We start from the raw sequence: 26,948 nt of genomic DNA, 5'->3' as shown, positions 1-26,948 counted from the left end.
TCATCCTGAACTGAAAAAAAGAAACGTAAGCATGATACATGAGGAAGCAAGAAGGGAACTTATGCAGAGGGGAGGAGGGTGGCACTGTTAACTAACAGAGCAGGAAGCTGCATTTCCAGGGAACAGCACGACATTTAGTCCAAACCCAACAAAATTTCACACAATGATTCAAAGTGAAGGACTATCTGCAAACATAAAGGTTAAAGGGGTGCTTGTGCTCTGATATATGAGACTCTCTCAAAGACAAGTCTGAGGTATTGTTTACTTTTGAAAGTTGCTGCAACTTCCTGTTGAATTACTCAAGAGCCTCTGGATGCAGAGTGAGACAGCACTCCACGTGGGACAGAAAAAGAGACAGATGTCAGGATACCAAGACACATGTAGCTGAGAAAACCGAGCTCTACGGGCTAAGCAGTATCAAAAAGAACAAGCCCGGATCTCACTGACAACTGACTAGAAGCTGTGGTCTCTCATTTGAGGTAATATATCACTTGTCCTTTTTGTGCTGAAAAAATAAGAAAAAAGAAGCTCCTCCTTAGGCCTATGCACAGACTGTTTGTTGGTTACAGTGTTAATGCAACCCATCATCCCAACAATACCCGAGTACTGCAGAGATGAAGTGTTTTATTCCAACAGCCACAGTGCCAGTTCACACCCAGAGAGTCTGGCCACAGAAAGACAAGTCTGTACACTGGAGTTTGTTTTTCTAAGCTCACGTCGTTCCGTTGCCTGGCCAAAACACTCCTGCAGCTGAACTCCCCCTGGGAGACCACCCTGTTCGCTTCTGGGAGGAACCACTCGCGTCCCACTGCAGCAGACGACACAAGCAACAAAGCAATAATTCAGCAGTGTCTGCTTCTCCGGTACAGAGATTGTGGGTCACATTAACTGGCACATCATTCCAGCAGTAAATATGTGACACAATAAAACAGGAGGTAATTGCAAACAATAATAAATAACACACCCACACAAGATGGTCCATAGGTGTGTGCTATCACATTTGCCTCTTCCCGAAAGGCATTTAGCATGGGAATACAGCCAGGTGATATCGACAACTAGCTTCTAATTCTCAGGTTAAGTATACAGTGTATTTCTAAGTGTTCAGATTATGAGATTGCTCATACTGCCTTTTGAAAATAAAACGTTCTGGTTGCTTCTCTTTTATATATAATCTGTATTTGTATTGCATGTTTGATTCAATCAATTGCAATCATTGATTACATGTTCAACAGGTAAAGCAGTAGCTAGAAGCCAGAAGCTTTCATAAATTCCTAACGTGACCAAGAGTGTTTTCTTTATTTTTTCATTTCTAAAATGGGTTGAACAGGAAATTATTTTACCTCTGTACAAACACAAAAAGCCAGCCCCTCGACATTTCCAGCAAAATTCCCCACCCTGCATCAGGGTGAAGAGTTGAAAACTTAACACTTTTGATAAGCCAAAAAACCCAAAATAAGTCAATCACCTCTTAAAGTTGATTTAGCTCAAACTAAATATTTTCACGAGCTAACTCTGAACTGTTTTGTTTTGATTCTGACCTCCTTTTAACAAGAAACTATTGTAGCTGGTTTAAACTCCAAAATGAAGAACTGTTTAAATTGGAAGATCATGTTTCCTTTTGCTCGAAACAGTTTTAAAACTGACACCAGTATGCCATTCAGCTTCCAAAAATATCCAGTTTATTTGACAAAATACGGGGAAGGAGTCGAAGTTCACCAGCTATGAAAAAGTGAACATTAAAACTAGTTCACATTTTATCAAAGCCTTGATCTGAACTGCAAGGCTGAACACCATTAGTTTATGTGCACCATTAGTTTATGTGCACATGTGCACTGTCTTTCACTCTGATCTCCCCTCTTAAAGTGTACAACAGAACAGAAAACCCCAACTTCTGTGGACATCTTTCAAAAGGGTGCCTTTTTTTTTTTTTTATTGAACGGTGCATTTGCAAAGCAAATCGTTTCAAGGGGACTGCAGGGTCATCTTCATGGCCATCACTTACAACCTCTCTCATAAAATCAGTTCACTGCATACACCTCCTGTTAACAGGGAAAATGCCCCTGGCTACCGAAAATATAGTATAAGACTCCTGGCTACTGAGTCTAGTTTGCTGGTCACTGGGTCGCCTGTTCCATCCCATCAAAGTTATTGGGTAGCATTTTTAAAAAACAATTCGGCAGATGGAAGGTTGTTCTGACTAAACAATTCCAGACCAAGTATTTTGCCCATTATTCATCACTGGCTTACCATCTCGTAAATAATGCCAATGTTGACACTGCAGGGCAACAAGAAGTCAAAGCTTCCTTCCGTAGAAACTCTTCCCCAGAGTCCGAAAGCCAGGTACATAGAATAAGATGATGAGGAACCAAAATTTAAGTTTGACAAAACATGTTTCTATTACTGGAGTAACTGGAATAAAGGACCATGTCTTTGAAGTATGAAATCACAGTAAGCTGAACAGTAATAGTGTTCATCAGCCAGCAGAATATTTTATCAAAAGAAGGCAACAGATCCTGTTGAATCCAAGAGACTACTGGACTTTGATGCAGCAGTGATTGAGTGGATTTAGCCAGAAGAGTCTCGCCCAACATTGAGACCTAAAACAAAAGCTGGACACTGCTCATGACCTAGTAACTCATGACCCTGCTCCTACGGCAAGTGCTGAAGGCACAGATTCCACATTCAGGTGAATGGCACTCCTCAAAGAAAGGGAAAGTATTTCATTTCCTTGTTTGAGGAACACCGCTCTTCACTTTTCAACCAGTCTCTCTTTATTCTTTAGTAATAATTTATGTTTATGTATAAGGATGTGATAATTACACAAAGAAGTTTCTGGAGAGCCTTGTAACACACCTGACACCTTCCTTTACAGACTTGGATAGAAAATGCATTCCTCTGCTAATCCAAACTACCATGTTTCAGCCATGTTCCAGATTAACTGGTGTTAATCATATTTGTGCTATCACTTCTAGCAAGACAGAAGGTATATATTTTTTTATCACTATTTATGTTTTATTAAACTTATTCAGATCTCATCATCATTTAGGCTATAGAGAAGTGTTTATTAATTAAAACCCCTTATCTGGATTACCTTTATATTACTTTCCGTAAATTTTGTGTTGAAAAGCCTTGGCAACATTACAAAAAAGATAGCAAAGGGTACTATGTAACACTGCTGCACAAAGCACAGAACTGAAGTACTCAAAACCTGAATAACTGCTGGAACATTTTACAGTAATGTATCAATAAATAGTTATCAGAAGCTTTCAGCACCAATAGAAGTTGCACTGCAAGCCTTCCTTGAGAAGCTAAGACAAGCTTCTCCTGGCAGTCAATAGCTAGCAAGCAGTGTTGGTCTGTTTGTGCTTGTTCCTGTTTTATAAGTGTTTATAGTAGAAATAAGAGGTGAAAATACTTGTTTGAGCAAGCTTATCCACCAAGCGCTGTAGCAGTGAGCACGCAGAGTGCTTGGCAAGGAAATATGAGATTGAACAAAAAATGTAACCAATGGCTTAGGACCTAAGTCCTCTTTTTAAAAAGTAATGTTGAGACAGATTTTAACAGGTAATTAGTTATCTGAAGACAGAGCCCAGCATTAAGACCTCAGAGCCAATTGCCTGTTGCTCTTGTGTTGCTCTTTAATACCTTCCTAGCAGTTAGTAAGAAGAGCTTCATCGCCAGCCACTCCTCATTCCTGCCGGTCTTTTGTTGGAAAAAATCCCTCTTGAGTTAAGTCAATGTAAGACAAACTAACATGTAAAAAACATGATTTATTGAAAGGCAGTTCCAAGTTCTCCACACATGCTCAAATCCCCATGACTTCATAAGGTCTGCCTGCACAGAACAGGAGAGAAATAACAGCATGCTGTTACTGTACCGCGGGGAAACGCCGCACCGAGCACTTGCAACAGCCGGCATGCACACACGGCTACGGCAGCACTTTGCAAACTTTCCTGCTTACAGCCCCAGCACCTGCTCCAAGCAGCCTTTCCAAAAGGCTGAAGGCTCCAGTGTCTAACTCAAGTCACCGCAATCCTGCGAGCCTTGCGACCACCCTCAGCTGCCAGGAGCCCACCACCCTTCAGCAACAAGGCGCTTGGCAGGCATTACTCTGACGGACATCAGCAACACCAACACAGGACCTTCGGAGAAAGCAACAACCAGGGGCATCAATCTGAAGTTCAGCTTTTGGCAGAGGTGCAAGACAGGGTCTCGCCCCTTCTCTGAAGCCCAAACAAGAGCTGTGACCATCCCCAGCGCTGGGCAAGCTCGGCAGGGCAAGCCCACGGAAAGGGGCTGCTGAGGATGCAAAGAGGGCACGAAAGCCCCGTTAGGAGCCCCACGGGAGTGCCGCCCACCCTCAGCAGGGACCCCCGAGGCCGGGGAGCACAACGCCCACTTCCCCGGGAGCCCCCCGCTCCTCGGTGGCCTGCTGCCAGCCCGGCCCCCGCTCCTCTCCTCGGAGCGCCGGGCGCGCTGCTTACCCAGAAGCGGGACCCGCAGAACACCTCCATGGCCGCGGCAAGGGGAACCGAGCCTCTCCTCCAGGCCCACGCCGGGCAGCGGGAGAAGCCGGCTCCGGCCCTCCTGGGCGGGCCGGGGGCGGGGAGGTGCGGGCCCGGCGAGCCCCGGCCCGCCCTCCCTGGCGGCGGCGGCGGGAGGCGCCATGGCTTCGCCCTGCTGCCCTCGCCCCCTCAGGCCGGGAGGCGCCGGCCCGGCCTTTGTCACCTCGGCGAGGCCGCCTCAGGCACCCCCCCCGCGCCCACTCTGGTCGGGGAGACGGTGCCAGGTCTCTCCTTGTGGGCACGGGGCTCTGGGCACTGAAAGGCAGGCACTGCTGCCAGTGTGGGGCTTCTGGCTCTGCAAGGGTGACCTCCCAATGGAAGGACCGAACCCCCAGGAAGACATTTTCCTTGTTCTGTGCCACCTGTGGAGATAAATAGGGTCTGCTCTTGAAGGGGGATATTGGCAAGCAGAGAGAGGGCTGAGGGCTTGCTCATGTCCCCGGTCACCCAGGAATGTCAACTGGCCTCCTGGGTTTGAGGCTGCCCATGTCCGACCATTCAGGCTGCTCAGGTCAACATTTACATCTTGGAGACACTCTGTGTCTCTTCTCTAGAAAGGCTTGGAGCGTGATTACCTCAGCAGGACCAAAGGTGCAATGAGAGAGCAGCAAACCCAGACCCGAGACCTGTGCTTCACTAGCAGTCCCTGCCACACAGCTCCGAAACCAAGGGTGCTGGACAGGAGAGAACAGATGGCTGTTCATAAACAGTGGTGTACACTTAGTCATGGATGTCTGGAATTTCAGGAAAATGGCCTTAGTTCCCTAGTTTTTGTTGTTGTTGTTTGTTTTGTTTTTCCAGCTTGGCTGTAGCCTAGGCTCTCTGGTATCCTGCTAACAGAAATCAAGAGTTCTCCAAGCTACATTTAAGCCTGGCCACTTCTGCAAGTACCTAAATTATAGTCTATCTGCAGCCACTTCTTTCATGCTAATTGCATCCTCTGTAGACATTAGGCTGAAGCAGTGGTGTGGCTCTATTTTAAAAGTTTCCAGTCAATAAATTTCACATATATGTGTAACTAATAGATTTTGTAGTGCACCTTGTACACAACCTCGCTTTTACTTCCTCACAATGAAAGAACACTGTTTGCTTTCCTCTTGGACAGGACTTGTCCTTCAGCATTATTGGTCTTCCAGCACCTGCTGTTTGTTGACCTGCTTGCTGTAGCATCTGGTCCAATATCATCATCTCACCCAAATCGCCCTGTTGTCACAAATCTACTTAAATATCTTAGGAGTTCCAGTGTCCATGGTGAAGAACCATCAAGCAGAAGGCTGTTATCAAAAATGTTCAAAAGAGGGAAGAAATATGAGAAGCCTGGAATTGCTGTGCACCCCAAATATTTCCTTTCTAAAGAAAAAAAATATGCTAATCTTTTATGCCTGGACCATTGACACTAGGTTTGATACCCACTGGAGGTGGTATTATTGGAGAAAGCCAAATGCTTGCATCGAACAGTGCTAAGCATTTGTTCTAGCCATTTACTACAATCTGGCTAAAGGGACACAGTTATTTTTTACTGTAGAAGTGACTGAACTTACTATTATAGCAAGATAAGATCTCACCCAATATTAGATTCTTGGGTGTTTGCCTGCAAGATTTGAAATCTCAGACTGATCCAGGCTAATCAGCACAATCACATTACAACCTTCTCAAGGAATACTTACAGGAACCCTAGCCAACTGTGTGAGCGAGATCTTGAAGGACACCATGTGTTCTCTTTGCAAATCTTCTCTATTTGCAAATACATAGAAACTTCAGTTCAGTGTTTGTTCATAGTGAAAGTTTAAAGGAAAGTCAGTAATAGCTGGGAGTTCTCCTTTGTGGTTCTTTAAATATCCTCCCCTGCAATTTTGTGAAGTTTAGAAACTTGTCCTAAATTAAGATTGGCTTTAACATTACGAGATGTCGCAGGTAAAAGGGTACCTCAAGAACAGTTACCATAGGCTGTGTGTGCAGGAGGGGAGAGGTTTATTTTATCAGTGTACTGTACGGTTCCATTGATATATGCTATGTGCCTTAATCCCTGATTAAGATATTGACTTCAGAAGAATTGCTCCACCAGATCTGTAGGGAAAGGTCCTGTATCAAGGTTTTTCCTTGGGTCTAACAGGATTCTAAATTAGGTGGTATAGATGATTCTGCCTTTTGCTTCATTTCCTAGTTTGTGGTGGGCAGTTTCTGCCTTTGGTAGCGGCTCATGCCATTAAAGAGGGATAGTTCTGCTGAGTGGGTGCAACGGGGGTGTCAGCTCACCTCTTGTGCCCCTCCAGAGCTCAAGGACTGGAGGACCTCACAGCAGACCCTGCCGCCTTCCGTTGACTTTGCAGTGTGGTTTTTGACTTCCAGGTGCTGTCTGGCAAAAAAAAAAAAAAAAACTGGCAGAGAAGAAAAAAAAAATCAAAATCAGGAATGAAAGAAATATTAAACAATAAGATAATAATAAGATAAATAATAAGATGGAGGGGAAGCTTAAAAGCTCCTGGGAAGGACTATGGTGAAAGATTTTGCTGAACCTGCTGCAAAGCAGGGCCTGAAGCACTATCACAGGCAGCTCTCTTTGGTCGCATTTCCTTTTGATGATGGGAAGGAAGATGGATGTACCTAGAACATGTAATCACTCCTGTGATGTTCCCCAAAACTCAGGCAAAATGCAATGGCACCTTTTGTATGAATGTCAGGAAGGTCACGAACTCACCTTTTCTCACCATATGTTTATTCCGGGGAGTGGCAAGATCAGATCTGAGTTCATTCATTAATGTATTTGCATCCTTTTTTCCGTGGCAGCTGCATGGTAAAAGGACTTTTCACCTGCTAACTTGTAGGGCAGGTGTTCAAAATCAGCGCAATCATGAAAGACCTAAAAGGCACACCCAAGGCCACACAGAAGCAGGTTAGCTATAAACTAGAGTGATTGCCGGGCAGAAAGGAGGTACCCTGAGAGAAAAGCCACTTGCGTAAGCATAGTGCCAGGTAAAAGGCAGGCACCTCTTCAAACCCTCATCTCATGATGAGTTGCCAGGCCCTAAAAGCGAAGTGTGACCTACTCTCAAGGAAATCAGCATAAAGAAGGACTTTTAGGGGTGAGGGCTGGGGAGGGCTTGAGCTCTGGGAGTTACAGTTTTACTTTTAGTTGACTCCAAATATCACCTTCATTTTCTGCTAAACAGCAGAAAAATTCCCTTTCTGAGACCCTCAGAGGTGTCACGTGTGATAGGAAAAACAGGCCACTATAGCAACATTTACAGCATGGCCCTATACATTTACTTGTTAAGAAAGAGGATGACACCTTGTTTTAACAAGTAAGATGTGGACTTGCAACAAACTGCTTAAAGTCAACACTGCATGAGTAGCTGAAGGTCTTTTTTTTTTTTTTTCCCCTGAAAATATCAGCGGTGTTGCTTATAGTGTTTTCTTCTAGCAACAAAGGATTTGACTTTAATTTCTTTCTTTCTGGAAAGCGCAATGGCCAGTTTAGAAGTCCCATAATAAAACAGATGAGGGAGCAGGCTGGGAATATGCAGCCCCCAGCTTTTACTCACAGCTTCACCCTTTGCTTTGGGGCATTTATCAGCTAGGTGGCTTTGTAGGAGCAGAAGGCAAGACCTTTCCCCTGGCTGGAATCACAGAGGTGGCACTTCCCTGGAGAGCCAGCGCTGGGAGGGGGACCACACCACATTTGGCCTCCAGCTGCCTTGTAAAGTCCTCCTGTTAGCTCTGGGGTGAGGTGGGATCCGCCCAGTGCTCTGTTAAAAGAGAAAATGGTGTACTCATGACTCCTCCAGGACGCTGCGTGTAATGCCATCCTCCCCTGTTCCGTGAGTGCTCCAACATTTTGTGCTCCCACATTTTTCCCCTGTGAGCGATGAGCAGAAGAACCCAGACGTGCTGAGAACCATCCAGATCGCCCCAAAGTGATCCTCGAGCTGCTCCAGCTGCAAGCAGCTGAACTCTGAAGGCACTGGGTGTCTCTGTCCCATTTTAGATAATTTCACATACATACTGTTAAGTGCCTAAAGAGGTTAATTAAACCCATGGCAGGTGTAACACACCTCAGTTTGTGGGCGGTTTAGCTGCAGAAGGAGATTGAAGTGATGAACAAACAGCCACAGACAAGCAGCACATGACACTCGAGCTTACTGGGGCCAAACTACCCTACTTCAGCCCCCAACACGCTTGCCGCAGGTTATCCTCTCCCCCTGCCAGCTTGGCCACCCTGTAAGCCTCTCCTAGTTTTAATGGGCTGGAGCCATTCAGGATTTCACCACAAAACGGGCTCACAGAAGTCACGGTGGCTGCAGGAATCCCACTATGAACGCGGGGTCCTGCTTTGTTTGAATGAACAGGGAGTTGTCACTGGCCCTTGGCCACGCTGGGATAGTGACACCCAGCAGAGAAGCTCTGTGCTGCCTTCGCCTGTCTCAGCTCAGCACATGCTGTCCTCTGCAGCATTTTTAATTTGTAGAATGACTCCAACATTAACTCCTTCTTGATTTTCCCAAGAACAGCTGGAATCTACCTTCTCTTTCTGCAAAGTAATTGTTAGCACAATAAGTAATTAAGTGGTTTAACTGTCCTTTTTATTTTCCAGCTGGAGCTTAGGGGTCTTCGGTTGCCCTATTAAATAGATACTGAAAGATAATCTATTCAGGACCTTGAAAACTTGCCAGTTAAAGCATCCAGTGACTCAAGCAGTAATAGAAAATGCCAGAGGGTGTTGCAACATTATATAGTGCTGTAAATACATCTGAAGCATAGAATACAGCACATAAAACACCCTTAAACTCCAATCATCCTCAAATGCAAAAACGCCAGCGAGGCGGTGGCTGGCGGCGCTGGAGAACACGCCAAGCCGAACAGAAACAGCAGGACCTCAGGTGCAGCCTTATCTAAGGCGCACAAACATCCCAGCTAAAGCACTTCGTGGCATTGCCATCTAGTGACAAGCACTCAGCCAGCGCCCAGCGAGCACAAGCCATGCAAGGCAGGGAGGGTGATTATCCTCCTCCCATGCTGGGCCAAGCAAAGATTAAACTCCATGTTCAAGCCCACGGGTCGCAGATGCTGCTGCTGTGTGCGAGTGCCCACGCAGAATGGACACGGGTTGGCACGCACAGGGAGACGTGCTGGGCTCTATATTTTAAAATGTTTCAAGGCAACATAAGCACGTGCAGAGACAAAGAAGCCTTTTAACTGCTGCCATGGCCTCTGAGATGCTGGACAGCCCTGGGATTGTCTCTAGTTGTGCTGTTGTCTCCTGGGGCTTTGCTTGAGCCCGGACATGGAGATGCTGCACATCAGCCTGGCTTTGGGCAGCTCCTGCCAACACCGAGCAATGCGTGGCTCCGTGGGCTGCCACAGAGCACCTGAATCTGGGACAAATCCTTCCTCTCCTCCTACCGTAGGCGGGGATATTTATACATTCAGCGGCTGGAAAACCCCGCAGAAGGAGAAACCCTCCTTTTCTTTTTCACTGCGCTGCTTCTGTGACACCGAGCTAGGACACGAAGCAGTTCCCCAGCAGGCAGAACTACACGGCAGGGGCTTTCTGACCAATCCCCCGGGTAGCCCAAGAGCTGTATCCCCGTCCCCTGGCCAGCAGCTCGCCCAGCCCGGCACCTCTCCCCAGCTCGCTAGGTGGTAGCAAAACGCTGCGCACCGCGCCGAGCCCTGCCCGCTGCCGGTACCGCGCCCTCTGCCCTCGGCGGGTCTGAGCCCCCCCCAGCTGCAGGAGCCTCCCCCAGGAACAGATCGCAGCTCATCCTTTGTACGGTGCTGGTGGCAATAAAGGGAGCTGGGCACGTTTCTTTAAATCGCTTTTTTCCTTTTTTTTTTTTTTTTTGGATATGGGGGTAGGGGTGTTGTAGTACAGGTTGTGTCTAAGACTTGTTGGTGTGTCTTGGTTTGCATCTCCAGAATATCTCAATACAGAAGGCTGAAAGGCTTCTTGTATTCCTCATGCAGCTACTTGCAGGGTTTTGCAGAGCTCTGGCACAGGGATGTGCAGAGCACACAGCCCTTCCGATGGGACACTGCTCTCCAAAAAGGAGGATGGCTGGCCAAACTCACTAAATTATCTGGACTAAGCCAGAAACAAATTCAATCTGAAGTGCTATTCCCCTAGATGCAGCTACCATTACGTAGAAAACAGTCTAATTCCATGTGGCACCCAGATTACCCATCAAACAGAACACAATGCCGTGCCCAAGCTCTGGCAAGTTGTGAGCATACCCACAAGCAGCCAGCCTGGGTGGGAGCCCTCTAAAAACCACAAGCAAAATTCGGCAAAAAAAGCTTCACACAGGAATACTCACGAAAGACAGCCAAAAAAAAAAAAATCCCCTCCCAAGTTCCTCCGAAAACCCACACTGGAAACAGAAGGATTTGATTTCCTTTAGAAGGAAAATCTGACTTCCCCTCAACTCACCTGTGTGCAGAGAGGTGAGAAGTGCCCACATCTGCAGACTGCTCTGCTTTCGGGGCCAGCCCAGCTGCCCTCAATGTCTTGAGGACCCTCCAACCTTGTGGGGTTGGCCCCACAGCCTGCACCACATGGATGTAGGACAGAGCTCGCCTCTGGAGTCCTGCTCTGCATGGCTTTCTGTGGGATTTTGCACGGATCCACATTTTCTCTCTGTTGAAGGGCCAATTTTCTTCCTACTGCTTTCTGCTTGGAGATGGATTGAAAGGGCCTCCACCAAAACACGCTCTAGACAACATAACCGCCTTGGGTGCCAGCTTTTGGGCTTAGGGTCTCTCTGGCTGCAGAGCGATTGTCTCAGCTGCACAGTGGCCAAGCACTTGGTTTCTCCCTCTAGTGGCTGCTCCTCAGAGAAAAGGAGACAACTCACATTGGGAGCTGCCCGTAATCCCTTTGCCACAGACCCCTGAAGAGTTTAGGGCCAGATTTTTCTGGTGGTACCCAAACTGCACCTGGGGGCTGAGCCCCTGCTGCCCATCAGCTCCTGGGGGAGCACCACCACCAGCTCTTGCTTTGCAAGCAGCCAAATGGCCACAAGAACTATGGAGGAGAGGCTGCAGTGCTTCAGGCTGGAAATCGTGAAGTTATAAATGTGTGCAAGAGCCTGGCCCCTTTGTGCAGCCACCCTTTTACATGGGCAGATCAAACCTGCCCCTTCTCCGGACTCCATCCTCCCCGGCTGCAGCTGTCCTAGCTGCAGTGCCGGCAGCCTCCTCCGCGGTAAGCAGCATGCCAAATTTTGCTTTGCCAGCCCCGTGCAACTGCAGAAGCACCACTGACAGTCTCCTTGGTTAGTAAAACAGCACGCCCTGGGCAGCGTGCTGGGCTGGATTTGCTTGTGGTGCCAAACCAAATTGTTTCACAAAGGGCCGCCGTTTCGCAAGCCTTCTTTAAACTTCCCTTCTGCTGCTGCTATGCAGTACCTATGCCAACTGTCCACAATTAAAACATTCCTCAAGATTTGATCTGAATGATACAGATTATCATCAACAACAACAAAAAAGGGAAGTGCACATTGATGTTCTTTTCAAAAGCTTTTAATAGGACACATTTGTTTTTGTCATTTGTAAAGATTTACACTCATTTTTTGTCTTTTTGCTTTTTGTAAAAAGGAACATTTTAACCCAATTTTGCCCATGAATACCACCTTTTGTTGCCCTGACCAGAAGACCTTGTTTTGGCCTATATACCTGATACAGTATAACAATATATTAACTATTAAATACAAAGTTCTATAATATATACTAGGTTGTTACGGACATTGCAATGGTACTGTGCCTACTCTAGTCACCTTGTGTAATAGTGTACATGGGTTATTATAGCCAAAGGGGCAGAAAAGGGGAGACTGGGGCATAGCCTAATTTACAATGGTAACACTTTTGTTTTCTTTTTTCTTTTTTTTTTTAATTTTTATTTTATTTCCTTGAACACACCTTGTGCTGAGTGCAATCCACAGAAGTCAAAAACAGTGTTTTCTTTGCCCTCCTCCAAAATATCTACAGTATAAACGGCCTGTAACCGAGCTATGAAAATTCAGTCCTATGTGCAAGGGGCTGTAAGAATGGAATTTACATTTTTCCAGACACGTCTGCAATCTCTCTCCTTTCTCCTGTGTCAGCCTGGCAATGGCAGAACATCCTCCTGCTGCCTGTATACAGTAAATCCACAGTATTAAAGTGCTGGTGTGCTTGAATGAACTGGATAGCAATGCGACTACTTTGCCACCAATATGGGCTGAGTTCTGGGGGTAGATGTTTTATTTCAGTACAGTCCTTGAACAGTAATAGCACTGCAATATCATAGAACCTTAGTTTAGCTGCTTACTTCTAAACACAACCTGGATGCAGGCTCTGAAACTAAGCTATAAATGTTGTAATACAGTAGGTCTGGCTCCAGGTTTATGAAAAGAAAATTGTAGGTAGAGCTGCTTCTGTTCCCAAGATGCTATGCAGACTTTTAACAATTTCTCTATAGATTTCTACAAAAATATAAAAAATTCTATCAACATAACCATTCTACAGAATTCCTGTGGATTTTGTACATTTTGTTTAAAAAAAGTCAAATTCTATAAAACCCCCCCAAAGGTATTTAAAATTATCTTAAGATTATTGCACGCACTGCAGTACATTTGTATTTGTTTTTCAAAAGGGTGTCTAGAAAAAACTTATCTGGTTTAGAAAACAAACTATTTTACATGGATTTATTTTCCTGACTGCATCACTGTACAGTATTTTTTTATTGGCTAGTCCTTATTGAATATTCATGTATGATGTAAACTTTTTGTTGCTTACACAAACCTTGTCAGTGGGCGAAACCCCGAGTCTTGAAAATAGAACAGCCTTTAGACTTTGTTACATTTGGAGTTGAGCATTTGGATTAACATCACATCACCATTTTGTGCCACGATTTCAAGATAAAATGCTGCATACTTTTTTATCAGGAAGGGACTGTATCATTCCAGAGATATCAACACACTCCTGATCATTAAGGAACCAGGGTCAGCAATTTCAGTGGCCTAGCTATTTTCCCAAATTATTTAGTAAATGTGAAAGGCAAAGCTAAGGCTCATTATGAGCGTAAAACCAAAAAGGGATTAAGAATATTTCTCAGGCTTAATACACTGTAATTTTATTATTTCCTTAAATATAATCTGGGGGAAGAACTGATGAAAGGTTTGTTTGAAATCATTGCTTTAAACGGGCTTAGCTCTGGATTTGGCCAGGCATATCAAAGAGAGTCTTCTCTGTGTGGGCCCATGGTGAAGAGGGGAAAAATGTCCCAGCCAAGAATTAATCTGTCTGCAGTAAATAGTTCAGTGTTAATCTTCGTCCTTCAAATACACCGAGTGCCTGACTTCCTGCTGAAGTCCCTTACATTTTCACAGGACATGTAAATCAAAAGGGATTGTTTATGGAGGAAACTTCCTTGAGTGAAAATAAAGGAGCTTAAGACCTGACACAGGCTGTTACGTATAAACAGCATCTTCTCCTGGTGTACATACTTGAAGCTAATGCAGACACATGTAGTCGTAATGGTCTAATCTCCCAACGGATAAAAGGCTGTATATCAACATCTTTAAGTGATTTGAAAAGATCAGTAGTGCTCAAAAAGTTACAAACTCCCGACTGGTAGAATTAGCACAAATCCTTCTCGTGCTTGTGAGGGTTTAAGGATGTGATCCAGCAAAGACTTATCCACGCATGCCATTTTAAACCTGTGACTGTTCCCATACTTAAAACCATGCCTTCAAAGTCTTATTTAGCCTACATCTTAATTTGATTTCAGGGAGGTTCAGTGAAGTTAATGTCTGCTTTCTATCAGTCTTATGAAAAGCAGGATGAGTTGAATGGGGCCAGCCCCCAGAGATTTCAGGCTGTGCTGTCTGCTTCTGTGATTGCTTTTTGCAGAGGGCATTAGCACAGAAGCAAACAGTTCATTTCCTAGATGACTGATGCTAAGGACATGTTAACAAAGTAAGGACACGGATTCCATTTTTGTTGACTTTGTATCATGAAGTTGCTGCTTAAGGCTTTTGCTAGATTGGAAATAAAATTTCAGCAGGGTCGTGTCAGTTAACTCCAGCAGTGATAGCAAAAAAACCTGGCTTTTTACTGAAAATCAACAACCATTTCAGTACTTACAGACTTCCTTACATGTGCTCTGTAAAATAACTTGTAAACTGTAATAGGCCTCGATTCTGTTCAACGCATAAACATAAGACTTCAATTTTAAAGAATTACTTAAATACGATCAACTTCAATGCAGTTTAAGCAAAAACTTGAGACAGGTGCTTAAGCACACTGCTGTCCTGGGGGACCGAAGTCACCCAGCTCAAACCCTAAAGCTGGCCTTGTTCTCACCTGCGTCCTGCTGCAAAAAGGGGGCTCCCCTGGGAACAGCAGGCTTCCACAGGTGTGGAACTCAGCAAAAGCAGCAGCCTGTCTCCGAGACGCTGGAAAACACTTCAGAAGTGACCCCAGGCTTTTGTTGCCTCGGTTTCCTAGGCACATATGAAAATTATCCATTGACATGATTTTGCAAACCACCAGTGGATGATCTATAATAATCCTGTTATAAGTCAATATTGTGTAGTGCCAGCGTACAGTTGGATTGGCTCTACATTCACAACCTTCAGGTGTATATCAGCATGTTTTACATTCCGGGTTTCGTGCACCTGTTTTTCTCTCTAGATGTCAATTTTACACAAGATTCGAATATTATTTGGTTTTAAAAAAATGCCGCTGCATTTTTATACTATCCAAGCAAGCTTTTTTTTCCTTTTTTTTTTTTCTTTTTTTTTTTCTTCAGAAAATGACTTCAGTCCAAGGGGAAAAATAAATTACATTAAATAATTCTTATTTACTGCTGACTGTGGGATACATTTCCTCTGTAATGCACTAATTGGCTACATTTTGTGCTTTGCAAAACAAAATGAAACCCAAACAAAACAAAACAAAAAAGAGAAGGGATTAAATATATATTTTTAGGTTAAAATATTCATAAAAACCAACTTTATCTCAGAAATATTCTGAGATACATAAAATAGAGAAAAATTAAACGAGTCTTTAGTCACAAAATGTACTACATCCCGCAATACTAGATTCAATTAATTTAATAAAATATAATATACATATAGATTCTGCACATTGTATTGCTTTTACCTAAGCAGAACATATGCTTAAGTAAGCGTGATATAGGTTAACCACTCTTTTAACCAGCTGGTTCTTTAATCTTTCTTTGGAAATTTTTTACCTGGTGCCATTTTGGAATACAGAGTTTTTGATTTTTTTTTTTCCTATTACATGAAAGGAAAAAAACGTTTGGCACCAACAGAAAAGTAACTCAGGGGTCCATTTCCGTTTGATCAAAGGAAAAGCTAGGAAGTGTCAACAAGTCTTTCTTTGGGGTAGGAGATGTTGACATACTGTCTGGAAGCAACGAATCCCCTATATCCATCGAATCCTTGGAATCACAAGATGGAGCACGTCGTCTCAAGCAAGTATCTCCACTGGCAGGTGAGATGCTGTGAGGTCCTCTAGGTAGCAAACTCTGTCCGTCGGGAGGATCTATAGATATACACGGAGGGCTCAGTTTTTTCTTCTGCCGTGTTCCTTGCAAGCCTTCCATTTCACTTACCACCTGACTTATGAAGCCAGAAGAGCTAGACGTGGAATGGTGCTGAGGGCTGTTTTCCATGGAACAAATTTCTATTGAATGTCTCCTTTGATCATCTAACCAAGAGGGCGGTTTTTTTAGAAGACCCTGGGTGTCTACACTATGGTATTTCTTCAGGTCCTTCAGTGTAACGCTGCCGGTATTGCCCACGTTCCTCTTAGGAGTGAGAGGCTGAGCCTCTGAACAGGCACTCGAGGCTGTGCAAGTTTCTGAAGTGAAAGGCTCTGAGGAGCTGTTTGTTTCAGATACTTCTTGGTCCACTGAATCTCCAGGCGTCTCCTGATACAAGTCTGCACAAGCACACGACGCTGGTGCCTGCTTTGAAATGTTATACTGATTGTGGGAATGCTGCTGCGTATGAACGCTTGCCCGGCTCCATGTGGCCAATTCTTTCGCTTCTGAGGGCACCAGAGCACCCGATGACTCCTCCCGGGGCGCAGCGGGGACATTTGGGTCAGAGAGTTCACCCACCTCGGTGTGGAGGTTCTCCTTGCTATCCAGAGAGTCATTCCTTATAGCCATCTGTACAGAGCGCAAAGGAATCGGGGAGGAGGGGAGTTGCCAGATGAGAGAGACAGACCAAACAAAGGTTAGTACAAGCAAGGCACAACATTTACAGGGCACCAGCTCTCTGAGATACCTCTGCACAGACCCACTGTCTCCTACAACTCGGCCTGCACTGTGTGTTCTAGCAGTTCCCGTGCTTCGGTGACCTGGGGGTTTATCCCTGTGTAAGTGACAGCAGAATTTGGCCCTTCATTCTTCATAAATGGTTGACCTTTAGCTTTCTCCTGTAAGGATGAAGGGCTGCAAAAACTGAATGCCCCCACCCAAACTCGTTATACAAACGATGAAGGTCTACGGCAAACCCCTTTGTGATTTTTAGCAGTGCAGGTATAAGGGGAAGAGGGGAAATGTGCAAGCGAGCCTGCATGCTTCCTTCTCTAGCTCAAGTGATGCTAAGGCATGGAGCAGGATCCCCAGGGCCACTGCCACCAGAGCAACCACAGTCTGTGCCCACAGCAGGGCAACAGCCTGTCCTTGGCTTTGGGACAGCTTTGTCTCAGGCTGGAGCCACAGCTCTGCACCATCTTACAGCAGGGGATCTTGAAATGCCGGAGATGCAGAAGCTAGATGGGACCATCTGTAATTACTTCCACCTATTCTGATGCTTGGGTCCAGGCTTTTTAAGGCACATTTTGCCTTGGCTGTTTTGAGCCCTATGCAGCATCAGTGCCTGCTGGCAAAAAAATGCCTATGGCATGGTTTGAAGGCTTTGTCTTTCCAATGCATTGTATCCCTTGCCAAAAAGGTTTATAAATCAGCCACATTAACTGGCCCTTAAAGGCAGTGTCTCAGTTTGAGAAGACTCTTAAATGATCTTAAAGATTAAAAACTTCATAAAGAAATTTGGAGGAGATGCATACAGCTGGTCTCAGTCCTTTAGAGAAGTGTAAGGAGATGAAATTCCTCATACTAAGGGATGCTTTTGTGATGAATCGCCCCCAAAATGATCTTAGCATTTTTATAAAAATTGTCCCACAAGGATCTTTTGAGCCAAATGATCTCTATTCAGGCAAAGCTCTCATCAGCTGCAGTATGCACATGTGTGCATGCACGAACACCAGAGACTATTGTTACATCTGCACATTGGACTCCCTTTGTCGTCTGTGAGAACTGAGAGAATATTTAATATGGCAAACGATTTTGTCCAACACTAGCTAATCCTTTCTAGCTAAAATTTTACAGTGTCAGACTGGTAACGAACCACACTCAAGAGTGGAGCTAATTCTGGCCTCCTTGATGGCATTTGCTTTAGGGAGTGTTTGGGGAGCAGAAATCATGTTCATATCTTGAGAAGAGACACAGACCACGAAAAAAAAAAAGTAGAACACAGCAGCAAAAAGTAATTATTGTCATTACTTTTGCTTGTGCACCAACCTGTGTTGCATGCAAAAACAGCGTTAGTCAAGACCAATTCTTTCTTTCCCTATGATACAGGCATCTTTGGTAGTTGTTAGAAGTGACTGCTGGTATAAAAGTTCTACTGGTTTCTTTCAAAACAAAAGGACCCTCTGCCATCCCACTGGTGTGTACACCTCTAGTAGCCACAACATGGTGTGGGCTACACTGTGGACACACAGTCCTGGAACCAGAAAATCAATGCGGTCTTAGTTTCAGGTAGAATTCCCCTGGAGAAAAGCATCTGCACAACGCACTGCCAAGGAGCACATTCCTCAGTGGGGAGCTTGGCTTTACACCTTCTCTCAAAGTATCCGATCCACTCATCTTCATCTGCGAGTGCATCGCTAATTGCCAAACTTTCCAGAGTCTAAACAGCATGTTACTGTGGGGACTGTGTCCGCTCTACAGCACTCTGAAGGGAAAGGGAGGTTAAACACACGGGTGTCAATGGTGGAGGAAAGTGCACGGACCAGGTATGTGGTGGACAAGATTTATCTATGCACAAATTTAGGATAGAGAGGGGAAAGGGGGGAAGGGAAAGGAAAGAAAGAAAAAAGAAAAGAAAGCAAATCAGAATTACATGCAATATATGTAACAGTAAGGAAAAATGGGTACTGCAAATCAAAATGCTTTGCTAGCCTGGGCTATATTGATGTGCCAGTAGCACATCAGTGGTATCAGTGGTGGCAATAAAAGGAGCCAAGCAGAGAGCACTTGAGCAAGCAGAACTGCCAGGGGTGTAAAGGAGATTTTGCCTCTTCAGAGACCCAGTTTTACAGTGTCTGGCCATCTAAATTACAATCAACTCTAGCAGCAATCATACCCTGTTGCCAGGAACAAATAACTCCCGCTAATGGCGCTGGGAGCTGCTTGCTACTGAGGAGCAAGCCCAAGTCTAACACCTCGCTAGCTTTCCGAGGGATGCGACTGGCCTGCAGACCATACCTGCTCACCATCCCAAAGCCTTTTTCTTCCTGAAAGGTCACTCCAAGAGCATGCTTATGTCACCGCATGAGCAGAGAGAGGAGGGAGGGGAATAAATTAATTTAAATGTATGAAAGGTTTTAGAAAGAGAAGCCTTCAGAAATGCGAACAAAATTAGGTTGAGGAAGATGGCTAACATGGTAATTTATTCTAGATAGATCAGTTCAAAAAGATGGGTCTGTTATTCATTAGAAAGCAAGAGAGAGTGGTTATGAACTGGAATCATGACATCAATTAGTTTCCCCATTAGCAGTGATTGGGGTAGCTGGCCATCCCTCTGCAAATGAATACATGCTAGGAATTTCTTATGTCAATTTAGTATTACAGACTAATGTAATTGTTAACCTTGGTACTTCACATTCATTTTTAGAGCTTAATGAATCAACTGTCTAATTTGTCAATGTTGATTAAAAGATGAAAGAAAGGGGAATATTTTCATGCAGGAAAGAAATTGTTTTTGAAAAAATAAAACCAATCTACTCTGTGTATATAAAATCAGACACAAACTAGTGAAGAAAGCAGAGTTTGGGAATCAGATATGCCTCTGGTCCTGATCCAACAGCACAATGAAATATGTTTAAAAATGTGAGAGTGAAGCACAAGTTCAAGTATGCTACTAAAAAGGATAAATTTAAACCTATGTTTCCAATCAACCAGACTGGAATCTTTGATTAGATCTCTTAGATCTTTGGTTGAATCGGGGCTTAAATCAATGCCAGGCAAAATAACAGAGATAAAACCAGTTACAAAATAAAATATGTTCTGTTTTGCATATACTCAAGCTTTTCAAAAGCACATAGGAGATTTAAAAGGATCTTAATTTTCAATTCTCGCTGTAAAAACAATATGCTTTCCATGACGGTTTTGCATACAACGAGATATCCAGCTGTCTTTTAAGATTTTTCCCCTTTCAAGAAATGAGAGGAGTCAGAGGAAGGGTGGCCTGGGTTGGAGTCTGCAGTCACTGTGTCCTTTCAAGCACTGAGAAAATCACAGCAGTTAAGAATTAGTTCCTTAACCCCAATGAGCCCCTGGGGAGCATTTGGCTGCATTTATGAAGAGACCTGAAAAAATAAAGCGCTAACATCGTGGAGAACATTTAGGCACATTGCCAAAGGAGATGATACGCATCACGCACATTCTTTGGAGACCCCTGGATGGCTTTCAGATCAAAATCCATCAACCTTTTTGTTATTTCTGTAGGACAATTACACTTCTCCAGAGGTTTCTCTGTGAATCCCTCCTTGAATTTAAAATATGGGTAACCTGAAAGCATGGCAATATAAAACCTCAGCTTACCTGTCTACGGAGTAGCCTCTCAGCAGAAGGAGAGTGCACTGGCTGGGAAACCTGGGATTTGCTCTCCCAGACCAAGTGGTCGTGAGCTCTTATGTGGTGAAAATGGTCTTTTGGAATTTGCAGGAGAGAGCTGGTGTCTGCTGGCTGCGACTGCACTGATGCCTTTGAACCTTGCAAGAGGAAGAAGAGAAAGGAATGTGACATGTTCTTCTGGTGATCGCTCCCCTGTCTCAGTGACCTTTCAGAGAAAACTGCTCCTTTGCATTTTGGATCAGACAGGCACAGCAAGAACACTGAATTCAGCAAACAGCTCTCCATGACTGGAAAAAAAAACGTCCACCTACTAATAAATTATTTCAAAATGGTCTATTATTTCATTTTTCTTGGCATTTTCCCCTGATCCAACTGGGACTAGCTCCTGTAAAGAACAGAAGATTATGAACTAGAAGTTCATCTGGACCAGCAATTTCTACATCCCTGCTTAAAGGCCAATAACTTTGCAGGCAACCACTCATCTCAGCACTGTGGGGATCTGCTTTTGAAAGATTCTGGAAAAGGATATCCCCATACCTGAGCGTAAGCAGAGGTCGACTGCTGAGATCTCATTCCCAGCATGCACACTGGGAATCAAGTGGAAGAGAACCGCACCTGGCAGCTTTCAAGGCTAGCTTTACAAAGTATCCCAGGAGAAGGAAATGCATGCTCTCCAGCCTCCTTCTGACCCTTTGTGGTTACTGGCTACTTCTTCTAAAAGGTTTGAAATGCTGCGTGCTCCCCCCACACGGGCTCAACATTTTTCAAAACAATTCATTTAACCTGGACCGCATCCCAGAGAATCTCATTTGTCCTGGAATCTTTCCCAGAACAACAGCCCCATTACGAAGGAGTATTCAAACAAATATCTCCTGCAAGTGCCAGTGTTTCTGACAACAAAACCTTTCTCAGCTTGAAATATTGTGGCTTAGTCGTGGTGATTTATTAGAGGTGCCTGGCACCTTTTCCTATCTTCACAGCACTTTACAATATTACAGACTGTAAACAGGTACGAGTGACTTCCCCCACCCTGAAAAACAGTGACATTGCAGGTAGAACAGGACAATGATGAATACGCCAAGATTCAGGCACCTTACCCACCTCTGAGCACTTTGGCCCAGTTAAGATGGTTGGAATTTCACCAGCAGCAGAAAAACACAAAAGATTTAATTGCTCAGCATAGTTATGAATAAGACATCAGCTTTACCTTTCCAAAATACTTCTACATTTCAGCAGAACCATTTTTTTCCTGTGGATTCACAAGGGTGCAATGCCTGCCCCCACAAGCCAGGACTGTCAGACAGGGCTACACAGTTCTCCATGCTGGGAACTAGCTGCAAAGTGCAATCTTGAAAGGAAGGACTCAGAAATTACCCACTTTTTGTTCCTGATGTAGCTTTTTCAAGACAGGATGAGTGTGTCTGAATTAAGGGTCAGAAATACAGCACTGGAAACTCCCACTGTAGCAAACAGGATTTTTTTTAAAAGGTCAGGGATTATAACTCCAAGGAATTCCTTGGCTGTTACAGAGACCCATAAATTCCAACTCCACCAAAGGTAATGGGAGTTCTGCTCTTAATTTTAGTGGGATTTGACCAGGATTTCAGCCGCACCTTTTACATTATGTGAAAACAGATTCTTCAAAGGACAGCTCTTGACCTTGAAAATTTCATACTGTGGAAGAGATTTCTCACAACTCCAGATTCATCTTCCTCCATTGCGTCCGCATTTTCTTTCTGCTGTTAAACAGTCACTATTCATCCAAGTTCTTATTACTATGCAAATTTCAACATCTTATTTCTAATCTGCTCAAATCTCCTACCATTCTGAACAGTGCTGAAATTATGTTCTGCTTAGAGGCTTTCAAATGACAATGCTTGTAAAAACTCCTCTGTCTTATCTGTGACAAATGTCTAAAATGATGGCCTACTAAGAGCACGTACAGAGGAATTAAAGACAGCTACATTCACTTACCAGCCAAAGGTAACCCCTAGGAAACAGTAAATGAAAATATAGTGATAAGCACTGGAGGCAGCTCAAAGTACAGGTACAGAGGTGCATATAGAGCCCTCGGTATCTGCAGCACACTGCATCTAAGAATATCTCTGAATTTAGCTCTAAGGCGTGTATCCCAACCACGCACACTGAGAAGGACAATCCTACACTCTCATTTTTCCATTCATCTCACACCGAGCTCTCTCTCAGTTCAGCATGTTTATGTTCATTTTACAGGCATTTAGAGACACCATTTTCCCTTCTTTCACAGATGTTCCCGTACAGCGCTTCCAAAACCTCTACAGTAGGTACTACTGCAAAAAAATAAAATGGGCACAAGGAAATATTGTTCTGCTGGGATTTTTTTTCCTGGACAACTATCCCAGGTAAGACAGATGAAGCTTGGGCCACGCTGACTGTGACCATGCCAGGGCACGATCAGCCAGGCCAACTACTCCCTGTGCCCCCGCCAAGCTCAGAGAGGAGCTATCCCTTCAGCCTGATCTTTGCAAGCTAAGGGGGGGCTTTACAAAGCCATTCCACATGTCTAGGCCCCCCAAGACCTTCTTAGGAACCGAAGGCAATTTGCTGCCTCCTACTGACTCGCTTGGACCCCCCAGCCCACGGCCGTCGCAGCTACGTACCTGACTGGGCCTTGTGGTGGGCCGGAGTCCTCTCGGCCAGGCCGGCGGTGCAGGGCCGGCAGCGTGGCGGCTGGAACATGTAGCTGTCATTGGGCAGGGAGCGGGTGCGCCCCACCGACGGCTTCCTCACGCTCAGCAAGTCCTTGTCGGGGGACAGCATCAGCGTGTCGTCCTTGGAGCGGAGATCAGCCTACGGGGAGACAAGCAGTGAGGAAGGGAGAAGCCGCAGGGTCGGGAAGAGGAGAAGTGCCCAGAAACGCTAGCGACAGCCATTGCAACCAGTATGGCACGATGGGCATGCACATCGTCAGTATGCACGGGTGGCACAAATGGATCTACCAGGAAGCTAAACCCCTCGTTTGTTATTGTCAAGAAACTGTCACACGGAATGGACCACAGAAACAGAGGAAGCAACACTGCAGTAATAAACCATGACTATTTCGGGGGTACGTAAAGAAGGCATCATGCCTCAAGGCCAGTGGTAGTCATGTGCTTTGCATAACTTTGATCCTCTGCAATAACGATAAAGCTTTCTCCATGTGCCCTCATCAGCAAGTCAAACTTTTGCAAAGTTTCCCTTTCTAATGACAATGTCGACAACAAAAAACAACGGAAACCAAAAACTTACCAAAACTGTTTTACAGAAAATGTCCTATTCTGGCTCCCAGCACAATTTTATTGGTTTTCTTCTCACCTTAGGAATAACTAAACCCATTTTATTGAAAGGGATAAACCTACTGCTAAACCTGCTGCTTCGGGGTTAAAGCCATTCTCTAATTAGAAGGGATCTAATGCAAGCAAGGGTTATTGTATATGTGTTGACTGTGGGGTTTTTACAGCCAAGGCGTCTCTTGGAATGGGCAGCACCAGATGCAATATCAAATGAGGTAGATTCAGGTCTGATTTCATAAGGAAATATATCTCCATCCCAGAACTGTTCCTGGGTGTTCTTGTGTGTGACAGTGTTAGCAAAAATGGAAGTAAAGTCAACTTTCCTGTACATTTCTAACAAAAGAATTATCTCATCTTTAAAACATCTCTATTGAAAACCAGAGAAATCAGATGTGACATTGTCATTCGATACAGTATATTGCTGAGCATTTTCAGAAAACTTTAAACCTTATTTTCGGACAAGTTTTTCATTCACTCAGTGCACTGCAGTTATTGCAGTTTTTCCAAAATCAACGTTCTGAGGCCGGTGGTTTTTTTGTTTGGTTGTGGTTTTTTGCTTGTTTAATTTTGTCCTTTAGTCATAAAAACAAAATTACGCTGTGGCATTTCATTTGCACAAAAACACATAATGAGACTGAACAGGATTTACAAAAAAGAAAAAAAAATAGGAAAAAAAAAGAAATGTTTTTAAAAAACAAAGACTACTTGAAAAATCAATGAAGGAAACAGGTCTGCACTGTCCTGCAGCATTACCTTCACTCCTGGGGAATCTGCCAATTTGGATCTACCTGGGATCTACTCATGATCTAGCCCAGATACAAGAGCCTACAGTCTCTTGATCGAGCAAAACCTGTGTTGGTAAAGCTGAGACTTGGGTTGGGAAACCTCTGTGTTCCTCCCTCCCCGCCTTCCCCTTCAGAGCAGTATGTTTATATTATTTAGCCTTCATATTATTTAGCCTAAAGCAAAAAAGATGGCCTGAAAGCTGAGCGTTCAAATTCAAAACCATTTGGGTTTGAACTCGAGAATTTGGATTCAAGATCCTGTCCAAACCCAACCTTTAATGAGCCTCTAGGTTCATTGACAGGATCCAATACCACAGAGGACTTGTTTCCAGCTTCTGATCATCTTGGGGCAATCTCATGAGTGAAATTCATGAAAACCATTTAAAATGGCTGCAAAATGATCCTCTGAGTCCAGCCCGCAAGCAGAGCGGTGGGAGCACGTGACTTTTTTGGTTCACTGGCAGTTTTGAAAAACATGTTGTTTTGGCTTGACTGAAAATCAAATCTCAGTTTTCTGTGAACCAAAAAAAAATAAATCCCTAACCAAATCTATTTTGAGTCAAACAAAACATTCTGTCTGAGGTAGTTTTCAGCTAATTTTGTGTATAAGTGAAGTATAAAAATGCATTTAGAAAATATTTCAACAAAAGTTTGCACTTTTTCAGCAGTTTGGGGAGACATCTTGACCAAAACACTTTGTTGGTATTGACACACAAATTCACTTTTTTTTTTTTTTTTACTTTTTTTTTTTTTTTTTTGAGAAAAACCTCTCTTGGCTATATCCTTGAGACTTTACTATGCTGTCAAACTGGTTTGATTATAACCTGATTCAAAACTCAAATAGGTATCTCCTCTCTCCAGACTAACTAATTTTGAAACAAAATGTCTCACACAAAATGTTCAATGCAGTTTACAAAATCTTTTGTACATGATGCCATGAAGCATGATGGGAAATATTGTCACGGTTTAAGAAGTGTTTCCCAAATAAGTATTAATTAGGATGGCGATCAACTAGAATGGCAGAAAATTTATCAACAACACAAACATCCAAAGGCAAGTACATGAACAACAACAAAGAAAACAAGAATGATCCAAAGATGTTGGAAGAGGGGTTATGTCTGTTGTACAGCAGAAAAAAGCACTTGACTGCTACACAGCTAAAAATGTCTAATGTTTCAAAGAGGAGATGGTTAAGGCAGGGTTCAAAATACTGGTTACTTCATTCAGAAAGACACAAAATAATCCAGACTTTATTTTCTTTTTCTCCAGTGAGATGACTGCTAGTAAGAATTCACAAAAGCAGCAGCATCTCCGAGAGATCCCCATCTGATATTTGTAAAATAAACAGTCTGGCCCGAATCATGCAAAAAGCCTTGTGGTGCCTGTGTTCATAAAGACAAAAATCCGTTACACACCAAACAGTTGTGGATGACCCCTCTAGAGAGGACACATGAGTCATTAGCTCATGGGTGTCTCTTCCACGCAGCATCACTGATTTGTTTCAGATGGAGAGGAAATTTCAACCTTGATGCTTTCCAATGCCCTTTTTTTTTCTCCTTTCTCTATTTATTTTACTTGTAGAAAACACATTGTTTTTACGTAAGACGCCAAAGGAAAAAAAAGAAATACTTATTCCTCGCAGGGAGCCAGCTTTGCGGACAGAGTGGTACCAGCCCAGGTCCTAATGGCATTAAGGACAATGTCCCGTTTGGGGGGAAGGTTGGTGCTATTTGGAAATGTGCTTGAACTAAGAATGCCATTAGGCAGGTGTAGGGAGGCAAAAGCAGTATTTCGAACCCTGTAAACATCAGACTATACAGTGACCAGTGTATGTACATTGCTTTCCAGAGCATTAAGTAAGTGTGTGTAAGTATCATCAGGAAAAGAGTCATCCGTCAGAGCTAAGGACCAGGACTTTTCAGAGAGAATATCTGACGTCAGAGACAGAGCCTCCATCTCAGCTAGAGGGATCTGAAGGGAGAGATGATTAAACATAAGAAACCAGGACACAAATCTTCAGAGAAAAAAAAAAAAAAGTATCATAATCTAAACGCTTCTAGACGCTAAAGCAATATCCCTGCAGTGGGAGCAGCTACATCATGCACATTGTTACCAGGGACAGAACATTAAAGAAACAGAATATAACAAAGAAATGACAAAAAGAGTGGGACGTTCATACTTAAATGCTTACCAATGAATTGTGAGGGAGCTTAAAACCACGCACTAATGCTAGCATTATATTTTGTTGTTCTTCTGTCTAGGTGGAGCAGCAAAAGTAACATTGCTTTCCTGCTGGAGATATTTATCCTCCCAGCTAGGACCAAGCACAAGAGGCTTCATTACCTTTTGT

At 44.0% G+C, this 26,948-nt stretch overlaps 2 protein-coding genes across 21 annotated transcripts in view; both read right to left on the bottom strand.

Annotated features, from left to right (window-relative positions):
* The window catches only part of ABCC3 (ATP binding cassette subfamily C member 3), a 48,379-nt gene extending 43,772 nt beyond the window's left edge, over positions 1-4,607 (bottom strand). For all 3 annotated transcript variants that reach the window (XM_040530127.1, XM_040530130.1, XM_040530131.1), the window contains exon 1: positions 4,485-4,607. In XM_040530127.1, the coding sequence (XP_040386061.1) occupies positions 4,485-4,514 (30 nt within the window). In that variant the 5' untranslated portion in view covers positions 4,515-4,607. The remainder of the gene's footprint in view (positions 1-4,484) is intronic.
* Positions 4,608-12,440: 7,833 nt separating this feature from the next.
* The window catches only part of CACNA1G (calcium voltage-gated channel subunit alpha1 G), a 132,814-nt gene continuing 118,306 nt past the window's right edge, over positions 12,441-26,948 (bottom strand). For 15 of the 18 annotated variants that reach the window (XM_040530108.1, XM_040530113.1, XM_040530111.1 and 12 more), the window contains 4 exons: positions 26,435-26,569; positions 23,142-23,331; positions 20,470-20,639; positions 12,441-16,743 (listed from right to left, as the gene is read on the bottom strand). In XM_040530108.1, coding sequence (XP_040386042.1) covers positions 15,889-16,743; positions 20,470-20,639; positions 23,142-23,331; positions 26,435-26,569 — 1,350 coding nt within the window. In that variant the 3' untranslated portion in view covers positions 12,441-15,888. The remainder of the gene's footprint in view (positions 16,744-20,469; positions 20,640-23,141; positions 23,332-26,434; positions 26,570-26,948) is intronic. The other 3 variants (XM_040530121.1, XM_040530125.1, XM_040530126.1) reach the window with 1 other exon arrangement.

Source organism: Cygnus olor, chromosome 18 (genome assembly GCF_009769625.2).
Source record: "Cygnus olor isolate bCygOlo1 chromosome 18, bCygOlo1.pri.v2, whole genome shotgun sequence".
Taxonomy (NCBI): domain Eukaryota; kingdom Metazoa; phylum Chordata; class Aves; order Anseriformes; family Anatidae; genus Cygnus; species Cygnus olor.
The sequence above is the reverse complement of the archived record's forward strand: the minus strand, read 5'-3'. Positions and strand labels throughout refer to the sequence as shown.